Source organism: Argopecten irradians, chromosome 6, assembly GCF_041381155.1.
Source record: "Argopecten irradians isolate NY chromosome 6, Ai_NY, whole genome shotgun sequence".
NCBI classification, from domain to species: domain Eukaryota; kingdom Metazoa; phylum Mollusca; class Bivalvia; order Pectinida; family Pectinidae; genus Argopecten; species Argopecten irradians.
In genome coordinates, this window is record NC_091139.1 from 8,151,781 (window position 1) to 8,175,358 (window position 23,578).

At 34.4% G+C, this 23,578-nt stretch overlaps 1 protein-coding gene across 5 annotated transcripts in view; it reads left to right on the plus strand.

Annotated features, from left to right (window-relative positions):
- LOC138324877 (grainyhead-like protein 1 homolog) overlaps nt 1-23,578 on the plus strand; it is a 61,674-nt gene that overhangs the window by 22,645 nt on the left and 15,451 nt on the right. Inside the window, exons 1-3 of one of the 5 annotated variants that reach the window (XM_069270100.1) lie at nt 4,047-4,915; nt 9,343-9,621; nt 21,992-22,217. In XM_069270100.1, coding sequence (XP_069126201.1) covers nt 4,881-4,915; nt 9,343-9,621; nt 21,992-22,217 — 540 coding nt within the window. In that variant the 5' untranslated portion in view covers nt 4,047-4,880. Of the gene's footprint in view, nt 1-4,046; nt 4,916-5,764; nt 6,064-9,052; nt 9,189-9,342; nt 9,622-16,796; nt 17,282-21,991; nt 22,218-23,578 lie in introns of those variants that run through there. The other 4 variants (XM_069270097.1, XM_069270096.1, XM_069270098.1 and 1 more) reach the window with 4 other exon arrangements.

Below are 23,578 nucleotides of genomic sequence, written 5' to 3' on the forward strand. Positions count from 1 at the left end.
AATTACAAATTTTGTATGCAAGATGTGTTAATCGTGCAGGAATATATTATTAAATATGTTTTGTCAAAATTTTCATAATTTTCCATTCTTGTGGTATTACGTCAGGAAGAACATTCCATAAAATATCGTCATGGTTACAAACAAACACCCCCTTCCCGCCAAGAAACAAAAGTTTCCCTCACACCTGTGCCATAGTTACAATCAAACCAAAAAACAGTTTCCCTCCCACATGTGTCGTCATGGTTACAATCAACTAAACAACAAACCCCTCCCACCTGTGCCACGAGGAAAGGCCGTTATGTAATCCATCAATTATCTCGTTAAGGTAGATCTACAAAGACCTACCTGTATGGGTGTAGAGGTAAATACAACGTCTGTTTATTCACATCAAGGTGATTTGTCCTATAGTAGATATTTAATTATCCATGTAATGCAATTCATTCAAAAGATACATTTGGGAAACAATTTGGAATGCATTTCGTTAATCTTACCTGGAATAATCCCAGAATTTACCCTTGAGTTTAATCAAGTTTCTAAAAACAATTTACTTTATATGCATATTACAATTATCTAATCATTTTTACACAACTGTACACTTAGTCAATCCATGTATAATAATGCTTGAAAAAAATAAATGTTCAATAACAAATATTAAACATTGGTTGTGTTGAAAACTATGCTTGTTTAAGTTGGTGACGTGCATTCCATTTATAGCAACTATTTAATGTAGTCCGCCATGTACAAGTGAAGGGTTGTTGAAATTTGTAATTCATTGCCTACTAAACATCAATATCGTTCATTTTATCCATACCCATAGTTTCAAAGTTTAAATAAGTATGACATAAATGGAAACGTGTTACTATGCTTGTCATTATTACGGCAAAACTATGTCAATAATTATATAGTATGCCTTATGGTATCGCAATCTTTGTATATAAGAACTGCCCTCTCGTACCACACTGAATGTCGAAGTGGTATATTTTCTGTTCAGTGGACAAGGCCTTGCGTGAATATGAACTACATTATAAGATTTTCTCATGTACTTATATTTTCACAGACATTTGAAGACCCTAAAATGAGGTCCCATATTTATCTATTATATGCCCTATGGGGAAACCAGCCAACATGGTACTCTCAATGAGACGCCATTAGATCATAATGAATTCTTTGTCCTCATTACTATAAAGTGAATTATGTCTTCTTGTGCAATATACTATATACAATAACTCTATACGTGTTATTAGATTGTATCTATCAACTATTGATGTTGGTGTATTTGTCACAGATAGACGGCATCATTTTTTTTTCAAAATGACCTCGTTTTTTTATAAGAAAGGTACTTTGTGAAATGAAGGGTAGCTAGGTATACAGTATAATGTGTGTTGGTAGTGATACGTATCCTTTGAAGGCCGGCATGAATGTAATCGTAATTTCTTTCTTTTCATAGAATTGTGTAAATACCTTTTTTACGCTACAGCAAGTTCTAACTTTGTTCATAATGGCGATATTTTCAAAGTGTAAAAGAGTTAGGAGAAAAAAATCATTTATGTCATTGATACGTATGCATACATTTTCTCAACTACTGAAAAATGGATTATGTTGTATATTTATATTTGAGTTCATTTTTTAAAATAATTTTCAAAATTGTGATAGGATGATTCAAATGGAGCATTGATATATAAGCGACGTGTATTTTGAAATGACCAGCATATTTTATGTTGTCTTGTAACTGAATCTTTATTTTTTTTTTATTTTTTGGTCTGATTTGACTTTATCTTAGAAAGCACAAGAAAACCACATTATTGATGTAATTAGCATGCTTAGCTCACTGTGTTTAGTTTAATACTGAATGACTATAAAATGCACGACATTATGTCATTAGATTAGTAATGTATTACCCAAGCAAATAATCCACCATGAAGAACTCTTTATATTTATGCGATATATAATAAGTAACTCTTACAATGATAGACAGATAAGTGTTACAACTTTAAGCATGTCCCCAACTGCATCGCTGTCTTTTTATATCATATTCAGAATCTGACACTTGTAACCAAATACATTAATGCCTGTATTAAAGATGGAATGAGAAAACACTTAGTTAGGTAAGCGTAGCACGTTTATGATTTAACAATAAATAAACAATAACAAAAAATTGTTACCAAAAAATTGAAGAGTTTGCATTTTCGAATATATCACCGTACAAAAATCCAGTAAAGCGAACATTGTGGCTTTTAATTACGTAATTTGTGATGTTTCTTTTAAAAGCATATCATTTTAATCCCGTTCCAAAGACATCAATTCAAGAGAAAGTTCAAAGTGAATACATATATATATGATTATCTTTTTATATTCATGATTTTCATTCAGCACAATTAGATATACAAATACACTCAATAGACTCTCAAACACATACATACTTACTTAAAAAACATACACTCATATATTTAACACATGCATATACATTCACATCCATACAAATACGAAGCTTAAATTTCTAGTACATAAGGAGAAAAAATGATACACATTAGGAGTTTGGAGATGAGGGGAAAATTATATTGTACTGAATATTAAGGAAAGGAATCAAAGACAGGATTAGAAGAAAAAGAAAAGAGTGATAGAGTTATAAAGAAAGAAAAAGGAAAATGAAAAAAAAAGTTAAAAGAGTCTAGGTAGGATGGAGACGGAGGAACAATTATAACTGTATAAAAAATCTTTTTAAAAAAAATGCAATTTCGGCTAAAGTGAATACAGATGAGCAAAGATATTGCAATAAATATTGTATTGAAGGACAAGTTGACAACATCCCAAAAGTATTTGTTGTTCCTTTTAACATTACTTTCGATTTCAATTAAAACTTTATGATAATGTAAATGTACATTTTAAAATGCGTATGGTACAATATTTTAACAACAAGGATGTCTTTTATTGTGATGAATTTTGGTCTAGTGTCTTTTTAGTATATCTTTTAGCGTTTGTTTCACTAAACACCGTCATTGCTTCCAGCGAGTCTGATTTACTTCTTGTTTGCGTTTTCTGATGATGCGGTACCTGATTTTGTGTAAAGGTGCGGAACTTAGCTATCAATGGAGTTACGACCTGTCGACTATATGTGTAAAATTTGTACAATAAATGTCCTCTAATTTCCCCGTTCAGTGTCACTAGACTTTATAACGTAATTATACCTATAACACTAGGGGTTTCCTAATCAAACGCGCCTTTGATCATTGACAAGTAACAAGTTTGTTAAAGTAACCGTTTTGGATTTATGTGTAAAAAGCATCTTTACATTATTTTTATTTTTTTGATTTTGATTTTGTTCAACCTTTTTTACTAACCACATTAAAAGGATGTTAGTACAATGAGTCATGTGAAGAGATAGACATCGTTCATCTTTTTTAACATTACCTAAAATTGTCTACTGTGATAAGGAAATACAGATGGGAGAACCTAAAAGACCTACATTGTTTTTAAGGCAATGGGTACATTACTCCATTACAATTGTCCTCATTGATGTGTTTTAGAGTTGAAATGTGATTTTTAAATACATTTCTACGTCATCCGTGACAATACGCATCATTGGATAGTCCTGTGTATGTTCAGAACTGTTTCTCAGTCCAAATGGATAGTCCTGTGTATGTTCATAAAAGTTTCTCAATGCAAATGAATAGCCTTGTGTATATTTAGAACTGTTTCTCAGTCCATTCAAGTACAAATACAATGTTTAAACTGGCGATAAGTGTGTATTAATAACTACCAAAGAAAATATTGAATGACTTGAAAACAACTACTTGCGGTGTTTGCCTCACTGCTGTACCTTTGTTTTATTTTGGTGTTGAAAGAAGAAATCTACCCGATGTACGTATGACTAGTGTCAACACTGTTGGGTGCCTGTGATATTCAGTAGTAGAAATAATCCCTCACCACGCCTTGTTCTTAGGCTTACGTTGATTGGGGCCCGTGACGGATCCTACTCTTACAATACACGAGTAGGATCACACAATACAGCAATACCAAGGACGATTACGATAAGCGGACAAACGTACGAAAGCGATTTAGCCATGAAAGGAAGTTTTGTTTTGTTTTCCGTGCTGTAGATTGTTTACGTTCAGATTCCTGCTGACTGAATTGAACTATTTCCGGCTGATTGTCAGATATATATCTATTCGGTCCAGTACCCCTGTGTGTGTTTAGGTCACTGTGTTCGCTTTCACCTGGTTCCATAACACAGGCACGAATTAAAAAGCTTTTATTACCTACATAATTGAGGTTTGGACTAAAAGTGTTTCGGATCCTCTATTCGACGGTAAAGGACTCATTGCAGTGGATAAGGCATAGGAAAGTTATTTGAGTGATTGTGTTAGCAATTTGGTTTGATGTAATGCAGTTTTTTGCTAAACTTATGTTCTTGTAGACGACTTCCCCATACGACTGGATGCAATAAATGGTTTGATGGTCGCATGTTCTTGTAGACGTCTTTTAAACAAGGTTGGATGCAGACAAAAAAGAAGGAAAAACACAGTTGCCGGATGTAGCATTTGTATATTGGATCTGTTTTGAAGACCACGTGGTTCTTACCTAACTTGAACATTGTAACAATCGTCTAAAGGTACATCGAGACGTTCATTCAAGTATGGTGCTTGGTTAGTGCGCGTGGGTGAAGAAGACAATGTGCCATTGTGTTAGGTAGACTGCCTCTTTAGACAACGTGTGATTACACATCAATGTTTATTTATCACTAGGATTTAACCATAGCCTGTTCTGTCTTACATCCGTGACCTTAAAAGGAATTTACAATTATGCTTCTCTGCAAAATATGACATAGGATCTTATTTCCAGAATTTCGAAATTGGATTTTAAGTGAAATTTCTGGCAGAGCAATGAAGATTTTAAGGACACAATTAGTGCCTTACAGGTACAGCGTTTCTTCGTTCTAAATAGGTTATCTGTCTACATCATTGAGTCTGCATCCCTAGATCCATGTAAGACTATAAATACCTGGTACCAAACTGTCCCTTTCTGTTTTATGACATGTAAACTGTACTTATCACAGTGTTCGATCGATGCGTTTTCATGCACCGGTACCATTTCCATAAGTAAGATATTGCGATACATTTAAGCAATGCACACTAATGAATTTTTTTGTAATTCCATAGTTACATATGTTTATATTCTATTTATACTTTATTTTTCATTTCTTTCTTTCCTTTGGTCTAGTTATCAGCAGAACATGCTCGACAAAATACTTTGATCTTTTATTCATTTCCCTTACAACCTTAGGATGGAAGTTTCCAAGGATGAATTTTGTGAAATACTTGCTATTTTGTCATCCGTCTTTACACGCCCAATAAATTTATTTCGTTAATCTCAATCTCCGATATGTTTCCCTTTGGGGAAAAACACGTGTATTAATGAATTTATACGGCATTTGTGTAATCACCTGAGCGTGACAACCACACCGTGATGCCACTTATGATTTTCTGCTGTCAGGTGTGCAGCTAACATTAATTTAGTGTTTTAACACCAATGTAAGGTATTGTGACATCTACCTGTATTTATCAGGATCATGGATTACCTGTAACAATATTAGGACCCCAAATCATGGCAGATTTGTGTTGTATTTATAAATCTTTATGATGGGTTTCATTTGTATGCAGTATAAAGTCAGGGTCCTTTTACACACCCTAACTCAACAGTGTGTTTGACAAAACGGCTATTGAAGATTAATGGTTTGGTCGCTTTCTTATGAAATCACATTTAGTATAAAGTGAAAGAGATGTTTATCGAAGTGTCTAGAAGAGGTGGAAAAAAGCTCTGAATAAGTCTAGATCACGACAAGTGGTGCGTGTCCTTTGGACTGTCACTAACGCGATATGAATGGTTTATTTTGATATGATGGTTCTAAAGTGGGATATAGGTGTGTGGGTGATGTTTTACATTGCGGACAAGTGTATTGACTAGATCAGGCGGGTAGACGTGATCCATGAGGATGATTCTAGATTTTACGTTGAGTGATGTTTCCATAGATATGGAGGATTTTGTTATATTACATGACCTTAAATGGTAAGTTATAAATTTCTCTAAAAAATATTATAATGAATATCTTTTTTTGGAAAACGATTAATTCTAAAATCATTGCAGTTGACACAAACACGTAAGGTTAATTTTGCCGTTTATCTATTTTTTTTGGTCTTTGGTTTTATTTTTTAAGCTTAGGTGACAGTTACGGCTGTGAATTTCTGATGATGAAAGGTAGATAATTATTAATGGGTGTTGTCTGTTGTGTTTTGGAGTGTACTTATGAATCACTTCGGATCATTGCTATACTTTCGTATCTTGTTTCAAGAATATCAAATTCCTCTGTGTAGACTCAAATAAAAATAAATATTTAAAGGACCACTGAATACTCTCACAAGGATATGACGATACGTTTTATCATTTATCGACGACAGTGAAATCAACAATTGATACTCTAAAGTGCCCCGACCTTGTGAGTAAGACAGGTCGGTAGTTAGAACTTGTCTCGACCTTGATTGCTTCTATAACACATATTGAATGTTCTCCTCCAAAGATTGTATCGCTAATTGCAAAGCTGACCGACATACCTGACACCGGAGTCGGTCTACCTTGTTTATTGTCGTTCGGATTTCTATCGTCAATGGAATGCAGACGGTACAAATTGCAATTAAAAAAGTATTCTTTCTAGTTTTATATCCTTCATGTAAAATGTCAACTAAGGTATTTTGAACCCATTAGCGTCATCCATTTGTACGTACTATGAAACACCGGATAAAATTTCATTGATGTTTTGAGGCTTTCACAGAAATGCACATTTCAAAGTAGACAAAATCATGCTTCGACACGAGAGGTTCTAGGTCTATAATCGTAGTGGATTGAATAGAAAAGGGTCAGTTTAATTCTATACTTCGCCCTGTGTGTTTGGCAGAGTAAAACAAGCCCGTAACTGTTGTTAATGTTGTAGAATGTAGATATTACAGCAAAAATAGTTTACTCTTTCGGAGCCCAAGGTCTCATTCTCTCCAAGAACTTGTTCACTACTGTATATTTTGTGTATATTTTTTCCTTGTTCAACAAATATTTTGTTTGGATTGTATAATTCGTCTTTGAATGTGTATTTTTCACTCCAATATTTATCACAACAAAATAAGTATTTACATATAAAGAAAATTTTCAATATTATCCTAATTATCTCAATACACAATACTCAATTTTAATAACTTTATAACTTTCTCTAACTTAACAATGTGTGTTTTTATGTGTCTTTAATGGGGCTTCATTTACAATTCTGGTTTCCTTTTGCGTCTTTGTTATCAATTTGAGTTACATATTTTTAGAGGTACGAATAATTAAAGAAAGTACCTTGAAAAATATATTGAAAAGTCAATAATATTTTCTTCAGAGTGAATGGTGATTTATGACTAGAATAAAACTATTTTTTACACCTATTGTCAACAAATAGCTAAATCAGAAATGGAAAACGAAAATCTACGTGAAATTTCGAATACTGAGTGGTTATGTATATATCTTAAATATCTACTGCCTTAGGCAAATATCTGATGCTAAATCATTTAATTGAAAATTTGATCGTCTGAGCTCATTGTGCATGGTGCGTAACACCAGCACCTGTCGTAATTTGTAGGATATCTACACACAATACACTTCTGATATTAAGTATTTAGAATAGCATGCAACATGTAAACATTTATCATTGTAACTAAATCGCCAACTGCAATCGAAACCTGGAATCCATATATTAAAAAGGGCCTTGAAAATCGCTCTTCGCGTGCTGAAAGTGTCAATAAAATATGCATCCTTTTCAGTTCATGTTACGTCTTTCTCGCTTATCTTTACAACAATGACCTTATAGCGTATTTTGGGTAAATGATTGGAGCTGTTTAAGATAAATGTATAGTAAAAAATATATACATAAATATATAATTTCTTTTTCAAATTACGCCACTTTTCTTATATTTGAATCTTATTATTTAACATATTTTTTTATAAATGATGCATACACATTTTGTATGTATATATTTACAACATTAATAATGACTTAAGTTTGGAGGTGGTCGCAGGATAGACCAAAAAGTACCTGCTAAGTAATTAAAACGTCATTATAATATCACATACAGTGTAGCATCATTAGATTAAATAACATTTGGAAAGTTTGGAGGTGGTCGCAGGATAGACTAAAAAGTACCTGCTTAGTAATTAAAACGTCATTATATCACATACAGTGTAGCATCATTAAATTAAATAACATTTGGAAAGTGAAAAAGCCATTATTAATGTATTTAATGAATGTTGAAGATACAAATCAATAATTTATAACAATAAAAATGCAAAAGTGAAAAGTAATGGTATATTAAAACGATGGAAATCAGATTTATTCAAGATAAATTTCTTACGGACTTTTCATGCAAAAATGCGATATTTCACTATTTACCATATGAATTACCACATTATACTTCAAACACACATTATGCTAAATGTTCCACTGTTGAGTTCCTATAGGTTCCGGACACAAAGTGAGTCATGATAAATACGTTCATGGTTCGATGAATTCCTCCCACCACTAAATTTAAATCTCACCTCGGTGCAGATATGCCAGCTCCTAATTGGAAAAGGTTCAGTTGTCCCACCGTCGATTGCGTGGTATAAGGGCCGGCTTCCATTTCGTAATGATATGTTTCAATAAGATAAAAAATGACCATAAAATTGTTTGTGTAGGTAGATACTTATATACAGAGGAAACCAAACTGTTTAAAATAGGGCCGATGAAATGTCGTGATAATCTGTTGTAAACTTATACAAAATACGGGATGTCAGCTCGGCTCGGTAGCAAAACATTACGATTTACATTGTCGGATTGACAGCTTCTTTATCATTGAGTAGAATTTCTTACGCTTCATACGTCTTGTTGGAATAATAGCGTGTTCAAATAGCTGAAAGTAGCACCTGTCTGCTATAGACACTGGTGACCACCAGGAGTCTGATTCTATCTCGTGCTGTAGGTGGCCTTAGTTTGAAAACACTGGTAATTAAGACTTCGTCACAATTCGTCAGACAGCCATGAATAGCAGAGGTGGGAAGCTATTTCTGTCTGACATCGAATTTGAGAAAGCAATACTGGATATTCTGTACTCACCATTGTTCTTTGATTTAAGGTAAAATGTTGCACACGAATTCTTCACTCATTATGCATTCTGCATTTTCAACCATTGCAGCAGATTTATTTAAAACCAATGCCAATTATGTAATGAAACTTCTATGACAAGTTTAATCAATTGATAACATTTCTTTTATATTTTGATATTCTAGGACATCTGAAAAAAGCAAGCATACAAAGAAAGATGGTCCAAAGGATTCCAAGCGCAGATCTGAACAAGATGGGCCTCCGGATGATATTCAAGCGTTCTTCGGACATCCTCTCACCGCGGCCACCACCGCTATTAATGGCGAGGATAGCACTAATGCTTCAGCTGCAGCCCTCTTCCATGAATACATTAACCTACCCGCCATAGAAAAAAGTGAATTAAAAATTGGAGACAAAATCGATATTGAGAAAATGGCACATATATACGAGGAAGAGACTGAAAGGTAAGTCATAACTAATCAATATTTACCTCTAGTTCAGGTTCTGCCTGGAGCTAGTACATGTTGTATTTTCTATAAGTGATGGTTCGGTGTTGTCGCGAATAAAAATGTCCTAATTTATGGAGAAAACATTATCGAACAAATTCCTATTATATGATAATAGCATAGATTTCACCCTGACCTTGGCTATGTAGGGACTGGAATATGGTACGATTGTGTTTTTAGTGTCTGAATGTGGTTCATTGAAAGTAAACCTTCTTACGGCGGACACACAGTGTGATTCTGTGAGTTATCATTATCCGGGTAAAACGACAATGAAATCATTGTATGCAGACGTTTAAATATATCATTGTGGAAGGCTCATGACATAACAAGAAGTACAATATACCGGTATATATCATAGGCATTTGACTACTTTAATTACTTTCAATTATCCCTGCTGAATACACAATCTTGTTGACATGATCCAATATCGAAATCGATTGTGTAACGTGTAATGTAAATATTGTAAATAGCATTGAACGTTTGTTTAGATATTGGTTGCTTCCGTGGTTGCTTTGGAAACATGAATACAAACAAACCATTTTTTGTTGTTTTTGTCACCAGTGTTATGTTGATAACTAGGACCGCTAAGACCATTACATAACTTGAAAGTTATATCTATTCCACAAAAGACGTAATTTTTCTGATGGCGTTAAAGATGTAGGACCATTTTACTTGTATGATTCGTGTTTCATGGTATAGATGTTGATATCTTGTAAATGACTTTCTTATAAAAAAACATTTACAGCCTCGTTATTATCCAAAAAGAGGATGGGTTTACCTGAAATTAAATTTTGCCTTTTAAGATGTGGTCTTGACCTTGTATCTAGCGGTTTTGGAGATCCGGTCTCATAAACATTTGAAACCAGCCTACGTTACTGCTAGCTCATACTATACCCCAGGATTTGTATTACGTAACAGTAATTATTGGAAGCATCACGTCAAATAGTTATTCTCATATATCAAGGTTTGCTCAATAGTTTACATTTTATGGGAAGGTCGCGCTTGTAAAAAAAAACATTTTTTCTTTCGTTATCTTTAGATTACATTCACTCAAAACCTTTTACAAAATTATATTATGTACAAATATGCCTGGAGGGGTTTGCATGCAAAGGAAAAGAAAGAATTCTTACACTAATGGAAAATGAATTGTTCTAATACATAAACTCCATATTTATTAGTAGTTCGTAATTGGGCGGCATCAAATTAAAACCACAAAAAATCAGTAATCTGTCTAAAATTTGAAATACCTTTTTTATAACCCCATACACTTCTGGTCGTTTCCATTTAGCAAACATTTTACATTCTGTAGCATTGACAAGTCGCAGACAAACTAACAGATGCATGATGCAATTCCATTTTAAATGAGGCTAAAATATCGAGGTTCTTTTTTTATATATAAATGTATAGATACAACGAACCTTGCCTTTTTAAATTAACCCTCGTGTTTTATGGTTAGGAATGACTTAAGTATCATGTTTTAGTACCTCTATGTCTAGAATATTCATACTATTGTAGATTTATTCATTAAGGTAATAAAAGATGTCCATTTTGACGAACTTTACTAGAAGACTCAGCTTTTAAATATGTGATCTAATTTACAACAATGGAAATAAAAACCAATAAAAGTTGATAAAACTAATAAGCTTAAATGATATCATCTTAAACGTATGTGTTATGTAGGTGTTAGTAATAAGACGGTTTTAATTATGAAAATGAATAAATTAAGATGATGATAATGTAGACCCTCTGTTTTGTTTGCTAAGCCATGCATAACGCCTCCCTCCCACGACAGGTCGGATGTCTGTCGTCATGGTCTGTCTGTCCTCAGATGAATGAAAAATGTTCGTCAATATGTATATATGCGTAATTCGAACTGTATCAAAAGCATACCCCTTTATCATGAACAGTTTCTTGGGGTTTGGTTGCTATGACACACATGTTTGTCCATTTGTTACAGTGTAAACAAAAGAACCCATCCAGGGACATTATACATGTGTATTTTTCGTGATTTCCATTTTAAGTGATTATACCTGCATGTTATCACCAACCACGTACATCAATTATCCATTTAAGTGTTTTAATGTGAAAAGAAATGTTAAGATATGTTTAATAACTACAAAAAACATCAATAAATTTTAGACATATTTAGCTACATATGAATTCACATGTAGCATAATTGTGAAATGGGAGTATCCTATATATTATTTGAACCTGTAGATGATCCATCCATATTGTGTGTTTGGTATGACGCGGGATTCGGTATCTGTCCTTTACACGGGAGACGTTTTTTACCTGTGTGGTGTACTTTTAAACATATGACATTATTGACCTCCACTTTCTAACTTCACCTCTAAGCATCAGGTCGGAAGTCTCAGTAGAGGTCGGTGACATTTAATAAAGAACATGAAGGCACACAGAGTTATCGATTTAAATAATCTTTTAAGATTAAAAGTGGCCCAAGAGCTGGTTCAAGAGGTTTTTTTAATGTTTACTTATTTAGTTCAAGGTTGACTGGATATATTACTAACTTTAGTTGGATATGAAATCTCATATGCAAACAAACTACATTAACGATGTTAATACATACACGTTTTTGCGATTGTCAGCAAAACACGTGAAAACCAACATTAAACAATTACACGTATTACAACTTCAGACGAGGTGAAATCATGTTTTTAAGATACTTCCTATTTTGGCTTCTGACGATTCGCTCTGTCCTTTAAAAATCGTTGGTGATGATGACGTTCGTGATATCCTGAAACAGGTTTTCCCTTTTATCGTAAGAACTTTTATATAGTCACTTTTTAGGAATAATCAGAGATGATAGTGTCACCCCCTTCAAAGATGTTTTTCTCAGAGATGAAAGATCTCCATTCTAGGATTCGTCAGAGCTGATAGTATCCCCATTCTAGGATTTGTCAAAGATGATCGTATCCCCATTCTAGGATTCGTCAGAGATGATCGTATCCCCATTCTAGGATTCGTCAGAGATGATCGTATCCCCATTCTAGGATTCGTCAGAGATGATAGTATCCCCATTCTATTATTTGTCAGAAATGATCGTATCCCCATTCTAGGATTCGTCAGAGATGATCGTATCCCATTCTAGGATTCGTCAGAGATGATCGTATCCCCATTCTAGGATTCGTCAGAGATGATCGTATCCCCATTCTAGGATTCGTCAGAGATGATCGTATCCCCATTTTAGGATTCATCAGAGATATTATTTTCCCTTCGAGGAATCTAGCATCTACGAGTTTATTTTTAGCTTTTCAGTGAAATTACCAAGTCATGATATGATGTTTTTCTCTTTCTAACTTTATCTGATTATCTTTGCATATTTTGAGTAAAAAAAATCCACATCTTATCTATGAATTATCAAGTGTAGTACTTAAATAAAGAACAAAAAAAAATCATTTGAAATTTTCCGCACCATGAGGCCAAATATGCAGTTCAAGATCCATAATGATTTTATTTGGCGTCTGATTGCTTCAATAATTACTTTTCCATGCAAATTTCGTACTCTATATGCCTTTTAACTTATTATATATAATAGTTCTGACACGGACAGCGGCATGAGATATCATTCTTTATCTCACCATCTAACTGCAATGTTTATGTTATTTTTCGTCACCGATATATCAGCAGAAGTTTCATTGTTATGACGATCACGTTCAGGAACTCGACATGGCTGTATGGCGGCATTGATGATCATGTCACATGGGCATTTATAATTTGATGACGTATCAGTATTTTTAATCTTGATAGGCTGAATAGAGCAATGAGGAATTTCTTCCACGTAATTTAGCAGATGTAAATACGATCTACCTCTTTAAGTTTTTATTCTGCGTTTGACAGTGACTGTATAGCTGTTCTATTCATTCCTCACTTACTGTTTTTTCCTGATCATGTGGCTGTGTTTTGTTTTCACCTGCCATCCTGAATTGACTCTTTATTTGTGAGATTGTGTTTTGTTTTGCGTAACGTCCTACTATCGGTTAAGGTCATTCCAATACTGTGTTCCCTATACGTCACGTCTATGTGACGCATAGACTTTTTTGTCTCTTTTCGATAGAGAAATTTGCAATTTATTAAAAGGAACTAGTGCAAGTGTACTGTAATGACACAAAACTCTCCGTATAAAGACGTTTTTTATTTGATTTCAATAAGTACACGTAGAAGAACAATCATTTTTGAATGGTAAAGTTGTCAGTGTCTTGCGGATGCTTGTTGATTGTCATTGTCCCATATATGTTTGTTGATTGACATTTTCACATAGATGCTTGTTGATTGCCAGTGTCCCATAGATGATTGTTGATTATAATTGTCCCATAGATGATTGTTGATAATCAGTGCCCCACAGATGCTTGCTGATGTCATTATCCCATAGATGGGCGTTGGATGTTGGTGTCCTTCTTGTAGATTATATATAGCGTTGGAAGTATGATCCACCCGAACTGAAGGGTAACACCTTGTAAAATGAGCGGCTACCTATCATCTACAGTGTGTGATATAATCAATTATTTATATCTGCTGCTCGTGATGGTCTCTCAGTGTTACAGACAGTAAATCATGTCTGTAATTATAAACTAGTGTTACCAAACCTGTCCTCCTAAATCTGTCATCAGCCACTACGCACAGATACAATCTCTAATGGACGTCTTTCGCATTTTTTTTCAATTTTTTTCCATCAGTTCTGGATAATCTTATGGTTAAGCATATGTGACAATGTTTCATTATATTAAATGTATACTCTTTTCTAAATAAGGGACGGAATAATGACATTGTTGTGTAATTTTCCTACCCTTGATGACATTAGTTTGAAGATGTTCTGATTCACTGTTGCAGCCTGTGTGAGAGGGGGGTCCGTAATAGTTTCTCTAAATATTGCATCTAAATTAACAATGTTAAACATATCTCCAACAGTAGTACATCAAATGAAACGCAATGTCGTATTGTGTAACCCTTTGATATACCAGATGGTTTTCAATTGACTTTATGCGGGTACATCTATTTTGCATCCATTTTATATGAAGTATCATGATGTCTTAATCGGCACCATTGCTACGTACCTTGATATAGTGACCAGGCCAGATTCCATGCAGTGTGGCCCTTAGTACCGCTACTCAATAACCATGTCTAAATCTATCTTAACATTGGTGACGGGTATATGGGTGTCGGAATCATAATAGTAGATAAAGTCTTTTTTATTTTTTAAATCCTCCTCTCGAGTAAGTGTGACTAATTGTTTTGTCCTCATTCCCCTTAATGTCGTTTTGAAATCATTTGAAATTTTCCGCACCATGAGGACAAATATACAGTTCAAGATCCATAATGATTTTATTTGGCGTCTGATCACTTCCATAATTACTTTTCCGTGCAAATTTCGTACTCTATATGCCTTTTTTATTTTTTAAATCCTCCTCTCGAGTAAGTGTGACTAATAGTTTTGTCCTCATTCCCCTTATTGTCGTTTTGAAATCATAACATTAATCGGTACTTACCGTTGATAAATAATAACTTTCACTCATCATTAGGTTTCAATTTATCCAAACACATGTCCATGTGATCTCATTTAAATGACGTGGAACTAATACAACAACAAGAAGTTTATATACCTGTAGTATATATCATCTCCGTCCTTCCATGTAGGTGCTATGTATTGCGTGTGGGAATGCATATGTGTTTTTGGAGGCTGCGGTATATTCGTGATGATTCTCTTTGTAATAGTGGAACTCTTGCCCTTTTTAAAGTGCTATCTCACTGAAGCATGCCACCACAGACTCCAAACAGCATACCTCAACCGGTCACCTCATACTGACAACGTGTTAATCACTTTCGTTTTAAGTGACCCTAGCTGTTGATAGAATGTTAAGTCCAATCTAGCAACCAATCGATTAGAATCATCTTTAGAGACTATTTGTCTTTGTCTTCAATTCAGTTTGACTTTTTTTTTTACCTGTTTTAGTTTAGCGTTATGAGTAAGTTGTTTTTCGTCTATAACATTGTTTTCACGAATTTCTAACATAGTCCAAGAATGGCATTTCTGTGGTTCGGTTATTTTGCTTTAATTCTTAATGTCTTATGTGATTATTGCCAACCTTTGCTGCTATTTTTTTTATTTGGGAAACTAATGTTCGCTGTTGCCCATATTTACTGAACATTTTGACAGTGTAACCTTTATAGTCGTTGTGTTATTAGAGTGTGTATTTGAACCATAACTAAGTGGTATATAGTTCAGTAAGTAACGACATCGAGTGGTTCTACCTGAATGAATGTTTTATCACTGCAATCACACACAATATTGATATTACACCATAAAAATTACAGCACAGGTCCCATACCTCTGAAAAGGAAACATGGGTGTGAGTAGGGCATAAAAACTACTTTAACAGGGACATTATATTTCCCTAGTCTATCCCTCAATCCGTCATGTACATTGTACCTACTGATGCAGATGGATCCAGTTGAAAGCTTCATTCGCCTTCCATCATTATTTCGTTCAACTCCGCACTTCAAAGTCATTGGAATGTTTCTTTAATATTGATTTTTTTCTCACAATTTCCCAAAATAGAAGTATGTCTTTTTCAACGTTTTCTTCACCTTGCTGTTGATCTTACCTCATCCCGGCTTTGATCTGTCATATAAATCTACGTTGTTGAACTTGGGATTCAGACAATTACCTTTTCATACTTAACAGATTTAAACATGGGGCATACATCCGTTTACGAAACAAAATCAGATAATTACACACGGAGATACATGTTTGTACTCCTCTCAACTGCTTTTGAAGGTATTCTCTATAAGTTTGGGGTCTTTTGTTGAACAGTGGTATCTGATGACTCTGTTAACCATAGTCTTGTGAATGGTATCATTTTCATTTCTGATTTGTATTGAATGCCTTTTTTGTGGCTGTCTCTATCTTCTCTATAATGAGACTCCTTTTGGAAGTACTTGTGAAACTATGAAATCTGGACAAATCACGAGTGCAATGAACACTTGAGGAGACGACCAGGCCTTGACCCCTAGACAGAGCTACGGTGTTTTTTATTTCTTTACAAATGATTAAATGTGCGTTTATTTCGGTTTTTGAAGCATGACGAGGTACACATTTCGTGTACAAGTGGTATTTTATCCGTCAGTTTACAGATGGGTATGTGACGTACTCCCGAGAAACTTGTGAATAGACACAGCCTCTGTCACCAACACAGGTGTTAAGTTTTCACAGGGCTTTCAGAGACCCTCCATCGGCGGCCGGTTAGTGTCATCGCCGCGATAGTGTATTGCGGGGGTTTTAAATCAGCATTTTATCTAGATTCCAACAGGCAGTGAAGCGGAACGGACTTTTCCGCGTCCATTGGAAATGTTTGTTGACAACATGGCTACAACTGCAGAGAAAATGTGAACATATGTGCATCAAGATTGTAGATGGAGGAAAGCTTGGACATCTTGTTAAGATTTTTTTTACCTGGCGCACATCATACCCACTTGATTGCTTACCTAGACATGTAATTTATGCAGCGAAATGGAACGTGAAGTGTCCTAACGATTTCGCCGACGTCTTTTAAAAAGTGTATCGGAATGTTCAACAGCAGATTAGCATTCGTACATTGTAGAGGTAAGAGGGATACACATTAGCATGTTCTAGTTCTTATTGTCTCCTATAATTGTACACATCATGAATGAAATTATCGCTAGATAGACATCCGATTATTTGTAACACACTATATCTTTTAATGAATGCTCGTTAATGAATATTACCATTTTTTTAATGAAATCATGCAAAATAAAATCGATCATAGTCTATATATGGAATGTGATAAAGGATAATAAGTTTGCAGATTGTATGTGCGTGACGTGCAAGCAAGTGTATGTATATGTTTGTAATATGCTAGAGAGTGTGTGCGTGTCACATGTATGTATGAACATGTTTGTAATATGAAATATGAATTATTTATGCATACATTACCGGTGTTGTCTAGACTAGTTACATAATGGACTACCATAGTTTGTAAACATATCATCACTACAAAAAATGTAGCATTTTCTCCAAAATGAATCCTCCGTTCTTCCTTTAGTAGGTTTTTGACATTTGTTTCTTCTGAATACTTTTTGTAACATATTCTGCATAAAAAACCAATTTGAGGGTATTTATGCTATGTTTAAAGGTGCTTTATTGATATTTTCCTGTCTCCTCATTCGTCTTATGGTTTAATTTTAATGATATTATGATTTAGGCATTTACCTATGGAATACATGTGTCACATTCTTGTATTCCCACACGACCTCACTGACTGGGTGGTAAGATGTCTAGAAGTATATGACCGGACAACCATCCTTTCCAACACATCTCATATTTATACTCCAGATAGCAATCTGTGAATTTCTGGAGAGTTCGTCCTCCCATTGCCGGGCTTAGCCCACTGTGTATACTTTATTAAAAGTTTGGATGACCTTGTCCGTTCTTTGGTGATGAACTATCTATAAAACTTAATATAAACATTTTATTTCGGTGCAATTACTTAAGCATGTGACCTTACCAAGCTTTAATTTCAAGTTATCACGGCATTGCCTGGTGTGACGACATTCTCGATGGAAACGGCGATGGTCATGCACAACAATTATGATGGAAGTTGAAATGGCTGTTTCCGCTTTCACAATAGCAATAAAACGTAACATGGGTCTGTCAGATAGACAATTACAGGATATCTCAGCCCGAGTGTAAGATTGCAACTAACCAACACGATGCTTGCCGAATGCTGATTAACAAAAAACACAAAGGCGTATTACATCTCTTGTTATATGATATAGTTGTGTTTTCCTTCGGCAACCATTTAATAACCATGTGGATAACGTGGAAAACGTGCTACTTTTGAAATTTTCATAGAATTCCACAGTATAAACCCATACCCGGGATATCCCTAGCTATACCCTCTTCCCTGAGTTACGCTGACAGCTAAGGTGGCGACTAATGGCCTTGTAATCACCAATATCTGATCATCTGTCTATTTAAGGTGTAAAACGATCCCCCTCCCCGCCCGGGCACGGAGTACATGTTAAAAACGAGGCAGTCACAGCGTGTACGGGGTGATGAACCAGACAGTGTTGCATTGTAAAGTAAAGAAGACGAATTGTTGTTCGTTGGTGAAAGGTCAAGTGATACATAGCAGTTTAAGACAGTAAATATAAGTATAATGTAGATAGGTGTCCCCAGAATCACTCCATTTTATTTTAGAATTAACGAGGTCAAGGAACTTATTCTGTACCCAATAATTATCAGGTACAACACGAGTTGTTGACATCGCGGTTACCATGGTGACGACTGGGTGGAGATATATCAATAACATTGCTAGAATTTTTGACAGTAAATTTATCAAATCTTCCTTTATTTCTAAAGAAGCCTTTGACATGAAGGTCAATTGTTGGGACTATGAAGATAGAATTTAAGTTTGACATCATCTTCTCAACATTTATAGTGGTCTATAACATTTACGAGATAACCAATGTTTTAATACAAACTGGTGGTTTAAACTTACCTGTGTTTTCTTCCATAATGTGAAGTAAGTTTAGCGGTTGAAATTCAATTTCTGTGTTAGGATGTCGTGAAGTGTTTCATATGGCAGCAAGAGGATATGTTAGTAGGAGCTGTGCTGATTATTTCGGCTCGTAACAACTAGACCGTCAACATCTCACTCATGTCTGCGGACAAAAATCCGCAGAAAATAACATCATCCATGTCTACCAGTGGCTGTTATTGTTGTTTGTTGGATAAAAATTAAAACGATTTACGGAAAGAACAAATTCCGGAAAATATGGACCAACGTTGTGTTAATCCAATTCTGTTTTGAAATAAAGCATTGGTTGGAGTACGTAATTTCGAACACTTTCGGAATTTATTTTATTGAACTCATTTCAAAACAAGAAAGACTTGCTTAATTTGTAACCGGTGCATGTGCTTCACGACGCACTTGTAAGTAACCGGATGTGCACAACTGTATCTCTGCGCATGGGTGCTATTGTTAACTTGTGGTTATTTTTTAAGTGTGAAGACTTCGGGAATGTAATATCGCACACCCATCTAATTTGCTTGCTTTTGAAGATAAAAATATTTTCTATCATTTCGTAGTCTTAAAATGACTTTTTTTCTTTTTGTCGAAATCACTTACTATAATAATTATTATATTTCAAGATTAGACAAACATTGTAAACTATGTTCTGTTGTATATGAGTGCAAATTGCTACCATATATATCACTAATGTATGAATAATCCTTCTAAACGTCAGCGGGGTGATGGTGAGGAAAAGCACGTTCCAGCGTGTACCGGCAAAAGCGCTGCCTGCAGTCCCTAAAGCCTTGCGAGGCTTGCGAGGCTTTAGGACAAAAAATAACATCCCGCCGCCATTTTCGTTAATAAAAGCAATGTTAACAAGTGGGATGTCAGCGGAAAATTGTGTTTTCGACTATACGTGATGGATTTTCATACAGTTTTCGATTTATTCTGAATATTTTTTTTTAATTAGTTATAACGTGTTTCAGTTATCTAACATGCGGAATAACTTTATACCAATGCTGTATATCATAGAATACATCTTTACTGAAAACAGTCATACAATTCTGGGTTTTTTTCAAAACAAAATTATTTTGAAATGTTGCCGAGGGGAAAATGTGAAAATCGTCGAGTGTGAAAACTAATGTGCGAATCATCCTTCAAAATTAATTCTACAAGTCGTTTGAATGATCTTTCATTAAAGGATTGTTTTAATAACAAGTTACATAGATAGTAATATACATTATAAATATCTAAATCTACATAACATTATGACTAGACTTTGTCGATATCATTCGCTGATGTTCTTTATTGTTTCATCAAGATGTAATTTCGGTATACAGGAATTCGAACCATGTCTCAATGAACTGTTTAACTGTTGATTTAACATTTTTAATGTATGTATATGATATCATACAAGTTGTATTTGCGATATAAAGCAGGCGACATAAGCTTGCTATAAGTCTTAAAATCAATCTTCTTTATTTCTGTCAGATATCATATGTAATAAAGAATATTGTGTCATTAAGTTATATTTGTGACGATCAAAAGGGATAATTCAGTCTAAGAGTACATCAAAATTGGCACACATTTTGAAAACAAACCAGTTCTGTGATATGCCAGAAAGGTCAACTGTAATGAAATGTATGTTGTTCAAACTCGCTTACTGTCCGCCATTACACATAGTGGTCGGATGTCTTGTATGCTGAACCCTGGCCCTTTCCAGTGTAGTATATAATTTTTGTCTAGAACTACTCAAATCGCTCTGTCAGTAATGTAGTTACTTATTAGATGCATGTTCTTGTTTATAAATAATTTCACCAACTTCTCAGTAGTTATGTATTGCATTTGTTTAACGTGTGTGACTTTGGCTCGGGTATGGGTACAGCGTACATGTTGTACTTGCTTAATCGTATTGATCAACGATTTAGAATTTCAACAGCATCAATCAAAACACTGAACAATGTCGTGGGATTTGTCGATATTCCTTGTTATATATTTCATAAGGAATGTAGAACAATACATTTATGTCTTATTTAGCTTTGCGATTATGTAACAGAATTAGCCTCACTGAATTGTCCCTATAAGGTATTAATATGATATAATGTCTACTAGGTCACGTGCTTTACCTCCTCCCCCCTCCTCCTTCCCCCATTCTTATCAATACCATAAATAAAGTGTAAACATAAGCATCAAAAATAAATAATAAAAATAATATTCGTCTATCCGTGCTATATCATCGCGTGAGCATACGCTAGTGTGATTATTTATAACCATTGCAGAAATTTAGGCATTCAATGAAAAATGTTGTGTCATAGAGATACATATCTTATTTCTATATAAAGTGTAGAAACTAACACGACGGGACGTATGCTATATACATTTCAAAGATGTTCACGGAAAAGACATTAAATTTCTGTAGAAATAACTTTTTTGCCATAACATACCTGGTCTTTTCAAAAGTTTTAGTTTGTACGCAATACTTATCAGTTTCTTTTCCCTCCCTTGTCGTCTACCGGACACTTTAATTACACCGTTTCTGTAAAAATGGCGAACGCTCGATGGGGTTTTAACTAATAGATGTCGGGGTAAACATTTTTAAATTGCGGAGTTACGTAAGAGAAAGTGCGGACCTAAAACGCATACAGCCTGATAAGCGAATCTGTTGAATTTAATCACCGGGCGCGTACACGCCGAACCATCAGATATGTTTATTATCAAAGTAAAATTTTCAAATTTTGCAGATTTTTTTTATTAAGATTATGTCGTTTTATTTCCAGTTCGCTGATCAAAAGGGAGGATCCAGCGGTGGTAGTGTTACCAGCCAACGGAACTGAAAGTGACTACATGGCTCTCCTCCATACTGATGTCGATAAATTCTTAAATGGAGAAAGCACACAACACAGTCATCGCGACGATGAGTTCAAAGAAACAGACATCGACGATAGCGATGAAAGTTTGACGAAACAATCAGAATCAAAAATCGACATTTCCCCCGACTGTCAAGTAAGATAATATTCTTTATAAATAAAAATGATAAGAATCTCATTTCCTCAATTAAATACAGACAACTAATTATTGGATTTATATATCGACATTGATCAGATATGACCGTGTCTGATTGTTTAATTACGTTTCCCGACAGGACAATGCTGATCTGCTATTGTCTCTGAGTGGAACGTTTAGAGCAGCAATGATTGTTACTAATATAGATTAGCTCTAATCTGATTAAGATCGCGACCCCTGGGGCCAGAGTCACGCCCCCGTGCTATATTGGTTCGATGTAGTAATATAGAGTATATCTCCTTACTTTCTATGTGGGGCCCCGGGCCTAGGTAGATGTATTTCGTAATGTTGACATGTTGAATTCTTTAAACAAATTAGCGAACGTCTGTGTCAAGAACAACACTCTTTTGATTGACAGCTGTAACATGAAATCTACATTCTCTTGCTTTGTCAATAATAAGCCGCAGATATTGTCGGGAAAAAAGTTCCTTTCTAAATATTTGCGGAACTAAAATGAAATTTCTATTTTACAATTTTGAGTTTCCTGTTTAATATCAATATTTAATAAATAAAAAATGTCACTTTTTAACGTGAATTGAAGAACCCTTTTATAAAAAACATTACTACAAACATGTGATCTGAAATACGAATCCATAATTAATTTCTATGACAATAACTTACGTAAACTTTGGATTGTCAAAGAGATTTAAACTTTTTAATTTCCAAAGATACGTGTACGTAAACAACTATAATCTTATTGTATCGTTAAGTCACATTATCACCATAGTTTCCTGTTTGTTGTAAGCATGTCACATAACATACATGCACATGTAAATACGAATTAAAACATTAATTTGAATATACATTAGCAGGAAGTTGACGTTATTATGATTAAAACATATAACGTCTAGAAGTTTGTACTCATCACAAATGCATTAAGCTCTTATGTCATATAATAAACAAGACTTTTAATCAATCAATTTTTTTTTTAAGTTTTGATTGGAATTTAAAAATATAATGTAGTTTGCTTTGTGTTTAGGTCGTTACCAGCCAGGGTAACTCTAACAAGAATGGCAATAGTATCAAAAAAAGTTCCGAATGTCTTAATGATACAGTAAAAATTCTAGGAAAATATATTTACACACAAACGAAAAAAAACACCCCAAAAAAACATGCGTATTTCTTCAGATATCTTTATCAATATCTTAATTCAGGTTTAATTTACAAAAAGAGTATGGCAGTATGTACGTATCCAGTAATTTGAAAATTTTCGGCATTCAAAATGTAAAAAAAAAAATAAAAAAAAAAACATTTTGTATGTGCTCAAACCTGTAACCAAAACTAAATTAATGAATTACGTA